We start from the raw sequence: 16,091 nt of genomic DNA, 5'->3' as shown, positions 1-16,091 counted from the left end.
ATATGTGGGCCTCTCACTGTCGTGGCCTCTCCCGTTGCCGGATGCGCAAGCTCAGCGCCCATGGCTCACGGGCCCAGCCGCTCCGCGGCATGCAGGATCCTCCCGGACCGGGGCACGAACCCGTATCCCCTGCATCGGCAGGCGGACTCCCAACCACTGCGCCACCAGGGAGGCCCAAGCTTCACTTTTTAAATGCTTTGAGCCAATTATCAGCTAATTACTAATACTGAACCTTTTCACTAAAATCTTTGAATAAAAAAGATACTTCTGATTCCCTGGCAGAACCCACACAACCTCAAGGGTAAGGTGTCTCAGTTTGAGAAGCAGCAGGTCACAAGAGAGGGAGGGTGGTAGCCCTCCAGCCATCATATATCCATTTTACCTTGGTCTTTAATCGAGATCAACCACCTAACTCAGAACAGCTCCCCTGGACCGTACAGGAGTCTTGCAAAGAGTGCAGCCATCCATTTTGGTACCTCTAGTGCTTTCTAAAAGGGCAGACGCCTGAGTTCCAGCTCCACACAGCCCCACCTCCAGCCACTCACCCGGATCCGACGCATGGCAGCCACAATCTCCACTCTGCTGTTGGGCCTCGGCACGTCCAGGCTTCCGACATACTGTGGGGAAAGAAGCAAACGCTCACTGAGAAGAGGGATGGCAAATGTCCCTAATGACAGAATGTTAGGGCTGGAAGGACCTTTGGAAGTCATCAAGTTCATCTTCCTATTTTACAAATGAGGAAATTAAGAGCCAAAAGGATGTCTTGAGACTATTTCTAACTTTATAAAAAGCAAAACAAGAAACTACTTCCTTTTCATCTCGTTCTTAATCAGAAATGCAGCCAAGGACTGTGTTTAAACAAGCAGCCTTCTGAAACACAAAGAGTTGGGTATGAACAATCTCCCACCACTATCTTTGGGGCAGGCTACTTTGCCTTTGTCTCAATTTCCTCATCTGTAAAATGGGATTTCAGTAAAGATAAAATGAGCTAAGGTATAAATCTCTTACACAAATCTGGTCTGCGTGCATTAAAGCCTTCCAAAAGAATAAGAAAGATGAATATCTACTTTTTTTAATTAATGGAACTTCATTGAGTTAGCCCTGGATGTTATAGAGACCTCACACATTTGAGTAATTTCCTAAATGGACAAAAAGAATGGACTAGTTACGTATTACAAAATTTAACTTGATTAAACTTTTAAGTTAATTTTAAAACCAAACGACATACAGGTTGTCTAATATAATTTCTTGCTGTACACTATTCAAATAATGCAGATATATGCAGAGCAAAAGAATAAAGTCCCCCACTGTCAACAGTCTGATGTACATCTCTTTTTGTATATTAATGGACATATATATATATATTCATAGACACCCAGAGGAATTTCTTTTATGTAAAAAAGATTCATACTACTCACGTTGATTTTTTAACTTTAAATATAACTTGGACATCTTTCTCCACCAATGCATACAGGTCTATCACATTACATGGGATGGCTCCCCTGATGACTGATGGACGCTTACCCTAGGGCACTATGACAAAATTGCTTCCACAAACCTCCTTATCTACACACCTTTGAGCTCATCCAAGTAGCCCTTTAGGCTGGATTCCTACAAGTGGGATTGCTGGACCAAAATTATAGATTATTTCTAGATATCATTACTTAGCAGGATGAAACTAGAAAAGAGGACAACCCAACATTCATTAAGCACCATCCCATTCCACACTGACCCACTGGAATTTATCTTTCCTTTTTACACACACATATAAAATAGCCCAGAGGATATCCTAGAAATTAACAGCTCCAGGATAATTTAAAAGTCTACGCAACCAAAGACTGCATTAATAGAAGATAAGAGCAGGACAGTCATTTCTACAGAAAACATATTTCCTGTGGTTGTGGGAATAAAAGGTTCTTCCTAAAATTTGGAGTTAAGGCTGGCCCCAGTGAGGAGGGTTTCAAAAACTAAATACTGGGAAAGGATTTCCCCTAGTACTGATCCCCGGTTTGTGCTAACACACTAAAGATCAAGATTCCCAGAAGCCTGTAGGAAGTCTGGGCCCCAGATGGACAGCCTGACCACAGCAGGTAAACAAAGCCCCCTGGATCTAAGGATCTAAGCATGCTGTCAGCTTTAACCATGGCTGGCGTTTCTGCCCTCTGAGCTCTGCTGGGCCCCCACCGTTTGTCAGCATGTCAGTGACCCACATAGCCAGGAATGACGTAAGGCCAGGTTTGTGACTACCCAACTTCAAAGCACCACCCCCCCGCCGGGGGCAGTTTCTGTGCCCCCTCTCCTGAGCGCTGCATGCCTGATGGCTCCTGCCCTGAACTCTGAGCAGTCAGGGCTGACTTGGCAACCAGACCTTCAGGGCTTGTGTTCTCTCTGGCATCACATGAGAGCCTGGATCTCAAGACCGAGCAAGGTCACCCATTACAGGTAAACCTGAAGGACTAAACGGTCCTCCCACACTGATCCCTGCAAAACCCCAGGAAAGGGCCTGCTACCCAGTGAGGTCCACAACTGGGCCTGAATGCAGATGCCCAGATGAGTTCCATCCCCATCCCTTCTCAAGAAGGGGCAACGCTGGACTGAGAATCCCAAAGCATTCGGGTTACAGTGAGGATGGAAGCAACACAGACAGAATGGAGAGGCAGCTTTCTAGCTCTGGACAAGGTTTCCTAACAAGGGAGTAGCATCCTGCATATGAGGTGAGGACACCCAACATCTTCATGCTATTAGTGCCTCCTTCACGCCATCAGCCAACCTGGTACATGTGCACACATACACCACACACCTTCACACACACACATCAGTGCACACATGTTCACACACCTCATGTGCCACGTGCATACACATGACTGATCATCTCTCACACACACACACTCCCCACACACAAAGCATGCACACGGTCATCCCACACTCACTAACACATCCCACTTGTATTCACACCACACACTCACTCATCCTCCTTCCCAATCATGTGAAGAAAATCACCAATCTGCCTTTCTGAGGAGAGTCTGCAGCAGATAACCCATCCTTACCACAGCTGCACCTTACAGTTATTCAAGGAGATTAAAAGGAAACACGAAGTAGGGAGCAAAAGCCAAATATCCACACTAATCATGAACCAAAAAACAGCGACAATTTCAGGGAAGCAGGGGAGGGGTCAGAAATCCCACTCCTCAGGGCAAAACCAGAGAGTATGATAAGTGATTACTGCCATTATGTATGTGTATAACAAAAAAAAAACCTAAAAAAGTATCTCGATACCTAAACATTACCACCTCCACAACTAGCTTCAGTCCACTCTGAGGCTCCATTTTGGGCACAGTGTAAGACACAGTCATAGACCAGACCCACATGAAAGGTGGTTCATACAACCACTCAAGTTTAAAAATATCAGGGCCTGCTTCCTTTTCATTACCACCTAGAAAGAAAAAAAAAAACAAACAAACTAGAAGGAAGATGCAAATTGTACTAAGTAACCAACATATGAGATTTATCCAAGTCAGTTTTTTTTTTTTTTTTTTTGGTTGCGTTGGGTCTTCATTGCTGCACGTGGGCTTTCTCTAGCTGCAGCGAGCAGGGGCTACTCTTCGTTATGGTGCGTGGGCTTCTCATTGCGGTGGCTTCTCTTTGTTGAGGAGCATGGGCTCTAGGCACACGGGCTTCAGTAGTTGTGGCTCGTGGGCTCTAGAGCACAGGCTCGGTAGTTGTGGCGCATGGGCTTAGTTGCGCTCCGCGGCATGTGGGATCTTCCTGGACCTAGACTCGAACCCATGTCCCCCGCATTGGCAGGCAGATTCTTAATCACTGTGCCACCGGGGAAGCCCTATCCAAGTCAATTTTATCTGTGGCTTCCTCTTCCAATGGAAGAGGAAGGCACGTGAGTGCCTTCACATGCAGGATGCTACTCACAGAATAAGCAGGAGTTAAGGGCAAATAAGGTTAACCAACGGACCTCAGATATTCTTTGTTAAGTTCCCAGAAAACCTCACCCTTGGTGCTAGGTTAATACCTCATGAAGTTTTTTTTGTTGTTGGTTTGTTTTTTTGTGGGGTTTTTTTCCCCATTTTCTTGGTTCCACCCTATTTTCTGGAGATTAACTTCTGAAGACAGTGATAAACTCAACTGTAGTGTTTCCTGGTACATGAATCACACTAAAAGCAGCAAGACATAACAGCTTAACACAGTCACAAATATCATCGCCACCCATCGACTTGTTAGACTTTCTGCCCTCGCCCTTGTCAAGGAACTCCCTTTATTTACAAGGTTTCTGTCAAGTGTTTCCAGAGACCAGGAAAAAGCTTACATATGAATCAAAAATAAATGCATCAGATGACTCTGCTTGTGATAATGTTGGAGAAACTGGTATCCTCAGACTAGGCCTCCAACAAACTCTGGACAAGATACAAAGAAATAACTGCATAAAATGTACGAAGACTGAACTATGGATACATATAAACTACGGACATCAGTTAATTATAATTTATCAATATTGGCTCATCGATGGTAACAAATGCACCACACTAATGCAAGATGTTAATAATGGCAAACTGGGGGCAGGGGGGCCGGGTTGAGCGGGTATATGGGAACTCTGTCCTCACTACCCAATTTTTCTGTAACCGTAAAACCAGTCTAAAAGAATTAAGTCTGTTAATTGAAGTAATAAAAGTAACTTTGAAGGCACTGGAGAGAGACCAAAAACAGGCAGAGACTGGCAGGGAATCAACCCTTAAAAGGAGGGAACCACACTAGGTAAGACCTGGTTTGTGCAGTTTTGCCCAATAGCACAATCCCGCAAGTGCTGCCTTGGCTGCCTGGAGCTTAGGCCAAAAGACTCACTCAGACGGCCTGGGGAGTTGGTCACTAGAGCCTGAAAGTGAGCAGAAACTTCTGACAGAAAAGGAGCCCCTATCGTGCAGAAATCCCACTCAGGTCCTGGATGACCCCACCAACTGTACATGTGCAAAGGAGGCTCCAAAGAGTCCAGCAGAAGGTGGCAGCTGCTCACCTCAGCACAGGCAGATTTAGGATTTAAGACCAGCCACACTGACTGTCCTTAAGAACAAAATCTACACTCTTCAGAAGAAGATAGCAGAATCTTCTGTCATAGGCTATAAAAACCCCACTGACTGGCCAATGCAGGCAAGGCCATGGGGAAAGACCACAGTGCCACATTCTCCTGGGGTAAAAGGACAAGGCCCCTATAAATGGGCACAATGTAAAGGGCCCTGGATCTCTGCATTCCCATCTTACATCTCTCTGAAAACCACTCAGGGCTACAGCCTCAGCCCAGAGCACATCCATGCGAGGTTCAGGAGGATACCCGCCCTGTTACAGAGATTGACAATGAGGCCTAAAGCAGTTGGCAGGTGGCAGGGAAGGGGCTTGTCCTCCCCCCAGCTCCTGGGTCCCAGTCCAGGACCCTCCCCACTGCCTGCATTCTTATTAACTCTCTCCCTTCGGGTCCCAAACCTGGCCTGGTTTTTATTCCATCACCCTGCCTACCTTCTCATATCCTTCAGGTCTCTTGGCCACACTGAGTTCTCCCTCCAAAAATACACAGAAGCAGTAGAAAATCTGATACGCTGCTTGTATCTAGAAATCACCAGCTGTGATGGGCCCATCTGAGTTAGTCCCTTAACCAATCCTCTGTCCTGATACCTGCTAAAAACTTGGAACCATAGGTGTAGACAGTTTCCCAAAAGGAACCTTAGGAATCATGTCCAAGGTTATGTCACAGAAGAAAGATTATGTAAGAACATATGAAAAGCATTTAGCACAGCTGGGTATCCTGCCAGTGCTTAATAAATATTCACCACTATGACTCCATCTAAAGTTACTCTTTTTCACATCATGCTGTATCCTTCCCAGCATTTAACATGGTCTGCATGTAGGGGTTTGCCTCATTTACATGGTCGCTATCTGCCTTGCCCAGTAGAATGGAAGCTCCTTGAAGGCTGAGACCTTGCCCTCATATTCCCGCATTCCCAGCCCTTAGAACAGGGCCTGGCAGAGTAAGACTCAAGCATCTGCTGAATGAGTGCGAGATAACTGCAGCCCGCAGAAGTGACCTGCCCAAGGACACAGTTCATGGCAGAACGGGCATAGAAAAGCCCGTTCTCCCCACTCCAGGCCAGCGTGACTGCTCCAACAGGAAAGTTCCTCCTTGCCTGCAGAAACTGCTCTCGGGGCACAGCTGAGCGTCCTGCTGAGCAGGATTATGAATGTGACCTGGGTGAAAGTTCTCGCCTCATTTAGCATCGAACAAAGCAGCATTAACTGCAGCAGCAGCGGTGGCCCCAGATTCCAGGGCACGCACTCAGCCAATGACCTTCTACTAAATGCTCTGGGGGAGGGAACCAAAAAGAGAAAAGTTGCCTCGGGGTGCCCCACACCCCACTTCTGCAGCCTGCTCTGTTCTCCAGGTGCTGAGGTGTGCAGGAGGGGGAGTGGGGACTTAGAAGTACCCATATGGACATTTACCAGTGTTCTTAGCACCTCCTGCAACAAGACAGAAGCCTCAGTGCAGGTTCCCCTCTCCCCACTCCTCCCCCTAACCGTCCCCAACACCCACACACCAGAAAAGCTTCCAAAATGCTTGAAATGCAGCTGCACACCATGTCTTTATTTATTTGTAGTCTAAGAGGAATGAAGCACTTATATTTCTTCCTCTCTCTCCCAGCCCATGTGAAAAAGAAAGTACTATTTGAAGGCCATCTGATACGACTGTGTCACCACTGATCAGGGGCTCAGCGGGGGGGCCGATGAATGTGCCGGAGATCACAGAAGAATCCTTCCTGCTCTTCAACATTAAGGGGCTGGGTGCAAAATAAATAATTGTGGTTACTTGTCTTTATGCTAATGGCTTGCAATCCTCTAAAAGGCACAGAGGGTAAGACTGAACCATGCAACGTGCCCATGGAGAGGCTGCCTCTTTGGGTTCTTTTAGTCTCCATTAGCAAAAGCTTACATTGGTTGGCTTAATCATTTTTCTTTATTATGAGGACTCTGAATGATAGAGCAAAGAGGAGAGAAAAAAGCAGCAAGACAGAAACCTGTTCTAGTCTTTCAACTATTAGCTCTTGAATGAAAGCCTCAGCTTCACAATTAAGATCTCTCGCTTACATCACAGATGCAGGCAGGGGTTAGGGCTGCATCCTGGTCAGAGTGCTTTCTGCTGTTGGTTTTTTGTTTTTGTTTTTTTTACATCTTTATTGGAGTATAATTGCTTTACAATGGTGTGTTACTTCCTGCTTTATAACATAGTGAATCAGTTATACATATACATATGTTCCCATATCTCTTCCCTCTTGCTTCTCCCTCCCTCCCCCCCTCCGTATCCCACCCCTCTAGGTGGTCACAAAGCACTGAGCTGATCTCCCTGTGCTATGCGGCTGCTTCCCACTAGCTAGCTATTTTACATTTGGTAGTGTATATATGTCCATGCCACTCTCTTTGTCACAGCTTACCCTTCCCCCTCCCCATATCCTCAAGTCCATTCTCTAGTAGGTCTGTGTCTTTATTCCCATCTTACCCCTAGGTTCTTCATGACATTTTTTTTTCTTGGATTCCATATATATGTGTTAGCATACGGTATTTGTCTTTCTCTTTCTGACTTACTTCACTCTGTATGACAGACTCTAGGTTCATCCACCTCACTACAAATAACTCAATTTCGTTTCCTTTTATGGATGAGTAATATTCCATTGTATATATGTGCCACATCTTCTTTATCCATTCATCCGATGATGGACACTTAGGTTGCTTCTATCTCCTGGCTATTGTAAATAGAGCTGCAATGAACATTTTGGTACGTGACTCTTTTTGAATTATGGTTTCCTCAGGGTATATGCCCAGTAGTGGGATTGCTGGGTCATATATGTCATATATCATATGATAGTTCTATTTGTAGTTTTTTAAGGACACTCCATACTGTTCTCCATAGTGGCTGTTCCAATTCACATTCCCACCAGCAGTGCAAGAGTGTTCCCTTTTCTCCACACCCTCTCCAGCATTTATTGTTTCTAGTTTTTTGATGATGGCCATTCTGACCGGTGTGAGATGATATCTCATTGTAGTTTTGATTTGCATTTCTCTAATGATTAATGATGTTGAACATTCTTTCATGTGTTTGTTGGCAGTCTGTATATCTTCTTTGGAGAAATGTCTATTTAGGTCTTCTGCCCATTTTTGGATTTGGTTGTTTGTTTTTTTGTTATTGAGCTGCATGAGCTGCTTGTAAATTTTGGAGATTAATCCTTTATCAACTGCTTCATTTGCAAATATTTTCTCCCATTCTGAGGGTTGTCTTTTCATCTTGTTTATGGTTTCCTTTGCTGTGCAAAAGTTTTTAAGTTTCATTAGGTCCATTTGTTTATTTTTGTTTTTATTTCCATTTCTCTAGGAGGTGGGTCAAAAAGGATCTTGCTATCATTTATGTCAGAGTGTTCTGCCTATGTTTTCCTCTAAGAGTTTGATAGTTTCTGGCCTTACATTTAGGTCTTTAATCCATTTTGAGCTTATTTTTGTGTATGGTGTTAGGGAGTGTTCTAATCTCATACTTTTACATGTACCTGTCCAGTTTTCCCAGCACCACTTATTGAAGAGGCTGTCCTTTCTCCACTGTACATTCCTGCCTCCTTTATCAAAGATAAGGTGACCATATGTGCGTGGGTTTATCTCTGGGCTTTCTATCCTATTCCATTGATCTATCTTTCTGTTTTTGTGCCAGTACCATACTGTCTTGATTACTGTAGCTTTGTAGTATAGTCTGAAGTCAGGGAGCCTGATTCCTCCAGCTCTGTTTATTGTTCTCAAGACTGCTTTGGCTATTTGGCGTCTTTTGTGTTTCCATACAAATTGTGAAATTTTTTGTTCTAGTTCTGTGAAAAATGCCAGTGGTAGTTTGATAGGGATTGCATTGAATCTATAGATTGCTTTGGGTAGTAGAGTCATTTTCACAATGTTGATTCTTCCAATCCAAGAACATGGTATATCTCTCCATCTGTTTGTATCATCTTTAATTTCTTTCATCAGTGTCTTATAATTTTCTGCATACAGGTCTTTTGTCTCCTTAGGTAGGTTTATTCCTAGATATTTTATTCTTTTTGTTGCAATGGTAAATGGGAGTGTTTTCTTGATTTCACTTTCAGATTTTTCATCATTAGTATATAGGAATGCCAGAGATTTCTGTGCATTAATTTTGTATCCTGCTACTTTACCAAATTCATTGATTAGCTCTAGTAGTTTTCTGGTAGCATCTTTAGGATTCTCTATGTATAGTATCATGTCATCTGCAAACAGTGACAGCTTTACTTCTTCTTTTCCGATTTGGATTCCTTTTATTTCCTTTTCTTCTCTGATTGCTGTGGCTAAAACTTCCAAAACTATGTTGAATAAGAGTGGTGAGAGTGGGCAACCTTGTCTTGTTCCTGACCTTAGTGGAAATGCTTTCAGTTTTTCGCCATTGAGGATGATGTTGGCTGTGGGCTTGTCATATACGGCCTTTATTATATTGAGGAAAGTTCCCTCTACACCTACTTTCTGCAGGGTTTTTATCATAAATGGGTGTTGAATTTTTTTGTCATATATGGCCTTTATTATGTTGAGGAAAGTTCCCTCTATGCCTACTTTCTGCAGGGTTTTTATCATAAATGGGTGTTGAATTTTGTCAAAAGATTTCTCTGCATCTATTGAGATGATCATATGGTTTTTCTCCTTCAATTTGTTAATATGGTGTATCAGGTTGATTGATTTGCATATATTGAAGAATCCTTGCATTCCTGGGATAAACCCCACTTCATCATGGTGTATGATGATCCTTTTAATGTGCTGTCAGATTCTGTTTGCTATTATTTTGTTGAGGATTTTTGCATCTATGTTCATCAGTGATATTGGCCTGTATTTTTCTTTCTTTGTGACATCCTTGTCTGGTTTTGGTATCAGGGTGATGGTGGCCTCATAGAATGAGTTTGGGAGTGCTTCTCCCTCTGCTATATTTTGGAAGAGTTTGAGAAGGACAGGTGTTAGCTCTTCTCTAAATGTTTGATAGAATTCGCCTGTGAAGCCATCTGGTCATAAAGATCAGATCAGAAATAAATGAAAACGAAATGAAGGAAACGATAGCAAAGATCAATAAAACTAAAAGCTGGTTCTTTGAGAAGATAAACAAAATTGATAAACCATTAGCCAGACTCATCAAGAGAAAAGGGAGAAAACTCAAATCAGTTGAATTAGAAATGAAAAAGAAGAAGTAACAATTGACACTGCACAAATACAAAAGATCATGAGAGATTACTACAAGCAACTCTATGCCAATAAAATAGACAGTCTGGAAGAAATGGACAAATTCTTAGAAATGTACAACCTGCCAAGACTGAATCAGGAAGAAATAGAAAATATGAACAGACCAATCACAAGCACTGAAATTGAAACTGTGATTAAAAATCTTCCAACAAACAGGGAGTGCTTTCCATCCCTTCCACTTGGGATGCTTACTTAGACTGCTGGTTATTCCTCCTATAGGGGGAAAAAAATAAAAAAGGAAAAGGGGGAAGCCCAGGGCATAGTGAGAGGCAAAGAGAAACACTGACATTCCATGATAATGAAATCACCTGTGGAACAACCAAGTAAGCCAGGAATGGAGAGATGAACAAAGAACATGAGAAAATCACAGGGAAGTCAGACTCAATAGCTTAAGTGGCCTTAAAGGTCATTTGATCGAACCCTTCATTTTACGGAAGGGAAAACTGAGGCTCAAAGAGAAGAATATAGTTTGTGAGTGGCGGAATCAGAACCAAAGTGGGTCTCCCTACCCTTCACTGAAACACTCATACTTCAATAGGAAATAAACCTTCAGGATGAACACAAGCCAGTGTGCCACAATAAGGCCTGGTTCACTACATTAAACTCAAATTGAGCTGGACAAGTAAGCCTGTGTACAGACACCAGAATGATCATGAGGTCAAAAAACAAACCAGTGAAAAATTTTAGGGCATGAAGATTTTCAGAAAAAGCAAGAGGGATCAGCATTTGATTCACTGAATGACATTGGGAATGGAACTGAAGATGTTCATTATGAAAATGGAGCAATGACACTGAAGGAGGAAAAAATAATCCCACTATTGGAAAGGACGAGGGAACTGAAGAAACACAGAGATGAGGAGACCCCAGGATGATGCTAGAGCGGGATTTCCCAGTACCAACACTCTGTACCTGCTAGATTCTAAATATTTAAACTCTCCAAGCCTGTTTCATCCATAGAATATAGCTAGTATCTGTACTGCCTATAAGTCAAAGCCGTCATAAGAATCAAAATTAGATAATGCAGACAAAAGTATTCTAGTTTTTAAAATATCATATAACCATAAAGAGATGATATTCTTTATATCATTATGCTCTTCCTTTGTGGGCCAAAAAGACCCTGAAGATGCAGAACTTGTAGCTCTACAATAATCCTGACTTGGATTCTCACAGACTAATGACTCTGCACAAAACAAGGTGATTCAAAATGCCACAGAGTTAATGGGAGGATGGAATCTAGAATTCAACCCCAACAGGCTCAAACAGAAGGGAAGGGATGAGCACGAGTGTCACCAGTGACCAAGCTACACAGACACTGACAGACTCCCAAGGACCACCCCCAGTAGGGAGTGGCTAACTATGACACTGCTCACAGAACCTCACAGAATAGGCTCAGCTTGAGGTACATACCTTGTCACATTTCCCTCCAGATGAACAGGCTGTGACCAGGAAAAGAGTTGGGGATGCAGGATCTCTAGTACAGCGGTCATTTATCACTGACCAAAACCCCACAACTAGTAAAATTTCCAGATAACTGGCATGTACCCACATTTAAATACCAACCTTTTCTCTATTTTTCTCTCTTTTCTCTTTTTTGACTGGAAATTGTCCTAAAATATATTATACTCTTCCCTAATAATTGAGACTCTGAACTAGAATCCAATGTATTTCTTCAAGATTCAGAATAACCATTATATACATCACTTAATATATAAGCTAATATCAGCAATGACTCCATGAGAAATGTCTCCAGATTACTACTATGTCTTTTGAGTCCTTAAGGCTGATTTTTAGGATTTTTCTAATGCTTCCTACACTTTTAGCAACAAGAATGATACCAATATGCCATATATGCTTCTGCTTTTAACAACTGTCCCCAAATCCTCAAGTAGTAGCAAGACAAATCCAACAACATATAAAAAGGATTATACAATGACCAAGTGGAATTTTTCCCAAGAATGCAAGGTTGGTTCAATATATGAAAATTAATTAATGCACTATACCATATTAATAGAATAAAGGACAAACACCAAATGATCTTCCCAGTAGACAAAAAGTGTTTGACAAAAATCCAATATCCTTTCATGATGAAAACACTCTACAAACTATCAATGGAAGAAAACTTCCTCAACCTAATAAGGAACATCTACAAAAAACCCAGGGCCAACATCATACTTGATGGTAAAAGACTGAATGCTTTTTCTCTAAGATCATGACCAAGTCAAAGATGTTCATTCTCATCACTTCTACTCAACATCAATCTAGAAGTCCTAGTCAGGGAAATTAGGCAAGAAGAGAAATAAAAGGCATCCAGACCGAAAAAAGAAGAAGCAAAACTATTCACAGATAAGATTTTCTATATAAAGATCATGTTAATACAGATATACACACATACACACACATACACACACACACACACACACACAAGAAAACCCTATTAAGACCAATGAATGTGTTCAAAAACGAAGAAAACAATTCTATTCACAATAGCATATTGTCATATTCAAAAAGAGTAAAATGCTTAGGAATAAATTTAAGTATAAGATGTACAATGAAAATTATACATCATAATTGAAAGAAAGTCAAGACAGCATAAATCAATGGAAAGACCTCCCATGTTCATTGTTCAAAAGACTTAATACTATAAAGATGGCAATACTCTCCAAATTGATCTACAAATTCAGTGCAATTTCTACTAAAACCTATAAACTGTTTTTACTACCAGTGCTTCTGATATCAAATGTGTGGGTTTTTCACACCAAGTAATTCTCCACTTCTCTGCAGACACCAACTGGGTATCCTACAATTTAATTCAATTCTGACACTAACTACCCAGAGTTAGCACAGACCCCACAGTTAACAGCTCAGTCCCACAAGACTGCCCCGCCACTTCAGATGCCAATCACAAGTCTTCTGTCTCGTGCACCTCTGACCAACCAGCTATAAATTACAGGTTCCTATGACCCCTCGAATGTTTGATAATTTGCTATAACAGCTCACAGAACTCAGGGAAACACTTTACTTACTAGTACTGAATTACTATAAAGGATACAAATGAACAGCCAGATGAAGAGATGCATAGAGCAAAGTATGTGGGAAGGGGAGCAGAGCTCTGGTAAGCCTCTCTGGTCACACCACCCTGCCAACACCAACCCGGAAGCTCCCCAAATCCCACTGTTTAGAAGGTTCTATTATATAGACTGGCCATTGAGGTTGGACTTAATCTCCAGCCCCCCTCACCTCCCCTGAGGTTGGGAGGTGGGGCTGAAAGTCCCAACTCTCTAACCATAAGGTTGGTTCCTCTGACAACCAGCCCCCATCCCGAAGCTATTAGGGTCACACCAAGAGTCACCTCATTAGCATCAACTCAGGTAAGGTTGAAAGGGGCTGCTTATGAGTGACAAAAGATGCTCCTCTCACCCCTAACATTCAGAAAATTCTAAGAGTTTTAGGAGTTCTGTGCCAGAAACCAGGGACCAAATATATATTTATTATACCACAATATCACAGAATCCCATCTTCCTTTCTTGCAATAAATTGACAAGTCAATCCTAAAATTTGTGTGAAAATGCAAGGGACCCAGAAACACCAAATCAATCTTAAAAAAGAAAAACAAAGTTGTAGGACTCAGACTTCCCAATTTCAAAAATTACTACATAACTACAGTAATCAAGACAGGATGGTACTGGCATAAAGCTGGACATACAGATCAATGGAACAAAATTGAGAGTCCAGAAATAAATCCTTACATTTACAGTCAGCTGACTTTTGACAAGAGTGCCATGATAATTCACTGGGGGAAAAAGGTCTTTCTAACAATGGTGCTGGGACAACTGAATAGTCACATGCAAAAGAATGAAATGAGACTCCTAACACATATATGTGAAAATTAACTCAAAATTTATCATACATCTCAATGTAAGAGCTAAAACTATGAAACTCTTAGAAGAAAACAAAGGAGTGTATCTTCATGACCTTAGATTAGATAATGGTTTCTTAGATATGACACAAACAAAAGAAAGAAAATAAATTGGACTTAAAATTAAAAGCACTTGTGCTTCAAAGGATATCATCAAGAAAGTAAAAATACAACTCACAGAATGGGAAAAAAGATTTACAACTCATACCTGATAAAGGAGTTTTATCCAGAATATAACTCTCAGAACAAAAGACAAAAAACCCAAATGAAAAATGGGCAAAGAATATGAATAGACATTTCTCCAAAGAACATAAACAAATGGCCAGTAAGAACTTGAAAAGATGTTCAACCACTAGTCATTAGGGAAATGCAAATCAAGACCACAATGACATACTTCTTACCTATTAGGATGTATAAAATTTAAAAAGACAGACAATAACAAGTGTTGGCAAGGATATGGAGAAATTGCAATAGGAAATAGTGCAGCCACTTTGGAAAAGTTTGGCAGTTCCTCAAAAAGTTAAACAGAGTTAATATATCAGCCAGCAATTCCACTGCTAGGTTTATACCCAAGAAAAATGAAGACATATGGCTGGGACTTCCCTGGCAGTCCAGCGGTTAAGACTCCACACTTCCACTGCAGGGGGCACAGGTTCGATCCCTGGTCAGGGAACTAAGATCTCACAGGTCACATGGCATGGCCAAAAAATAAATAACTAAAAATAAAAAAGGAACACATATGGCTGTGTAACAATTTATACATGAATGTTTGTAGCAACACTATGTACAATAGCCAAAAAATGGAAGCAACACAAATGTACATCAACGGATGCACAGATTAAAAAAATGTGGCATATCCATACAATATCTTTTGGCAATAAAAAGGAATGAAGTACTGATACATGCTACAGTATGGATGAACCTTGAAAACATCACTTTAACTAAAAGAAGCTAGTCACAAAAAGCTACATATTATATTATTCTATTTATAGGAAATGTCCAGAATACGCAAATCCATAGAAACAGGAAGTGAATTAGTGGTTGCCAGGGACTGGGAAAATGACTGCTAATAGTATATGTTTTCCTTTGGAGATGATGAAAATGTTCTGCTACTAGATACCGTTCACACAACTATGTGAATATACTAAAAATCAATGAATTATACATGCTTTATTAGGGTGAATTTTATGGCATGTGAATTATATCTCAATAAATCTGTTATTAAAAAACAATGCAAGGGGGACTTCCCTGGTGATGCAGTGGTTAAGAATCCACCTGCCAATGCAGAGGACACGGGATCGATCCCTGGTCCTGGAAGATCCCACATGTTGTGGAGCAACTAAGCCCGCGCACCACAACTACTGAGCCCACACACCACCAACTACTGAGGCTCGCACGCTCTAGGGCCCGTGTGCCACAACTACTGAGCCCACGTGCTACAACTACCGAAGCTCACACACCTAGAACCCGTGCTCCGCAGCAAGAGAAGCCACCACAATGAGAAGCCCGCGCACCACAACGAAGAGTAGCCCCCGCTCACCGCAACTAGAGAAAACCCACACACAACAAAGACCCAACACAGCCAAAAATTTTTTAAAAAATGCAGTAACTCTCCCCCTTTTGGTCTGCTGTGGCAACAAAGTACAATTGCAGCCAAATTAGATTCTCCTTCAACACAAGGCTATGAGATTCACCATCCATTCTGGCTGCTCAAATCTCTCTTCTGTGCCTTTCTGCACTGCTGCCTGTCATCAAGATACTTGAGTTCACCAAATAAATAATCCCTGGGGGAAAAATGAGCTATAACTGTACTGAAACTTAGTTCTAGTTCTAGAGGATACATTTCCCTTTCCCAAAG

The 16,091-nt window shown here is 41.8% G+C and overlaps 1 protein-coding gene across 4 annotated transcripts in view; it reads right to left on the bottom strand.

The window, feature by feature from the left end:
- The window catches only part of NOS1AP (nitric oxide synthase 1 adaptor protein), a 314,198-nt gene that overhangs the window by 230,410 nt on the left and 67,697 nt on the right, over window positions 1-16,091 (bottom strand). For all 4 annotated transcript variants that reach the window (XM_007458420.1, XM_007458419.1, XM_007458421.1 and 1 more), the window contains exon 2: window positions 546-617. In XM_007458420.1, coding sequence (XP_007458482.1) covers window positions 546-617 — 72 coding nt within the window. The remainder of the gene's footprint in view (window positions 1-545; window positions 618-16,091) is intronic.

Source organism: Lipotes vexillifer, unplaced genomic scaffold (assembly GCF_000442215.2).
Source record: "Lipotes vexillifer unplaced genomic scaffold, Lipotes_vexillifer_v1.1 scaffold1312, whole genome shotgun sequence".
Classification (NCBI taxonomy): domain Eukaryota; kingdom Metazoa; phylum Chordata; class Mammalia; order Artiodactyla; family Lipotidae; genus Lipotes; species Lipotes vexillifer.
Note: the sequence above shows the minus strand (reverse complement) of the source record. Positions and strands in the feature narration are given on the sequence as shown.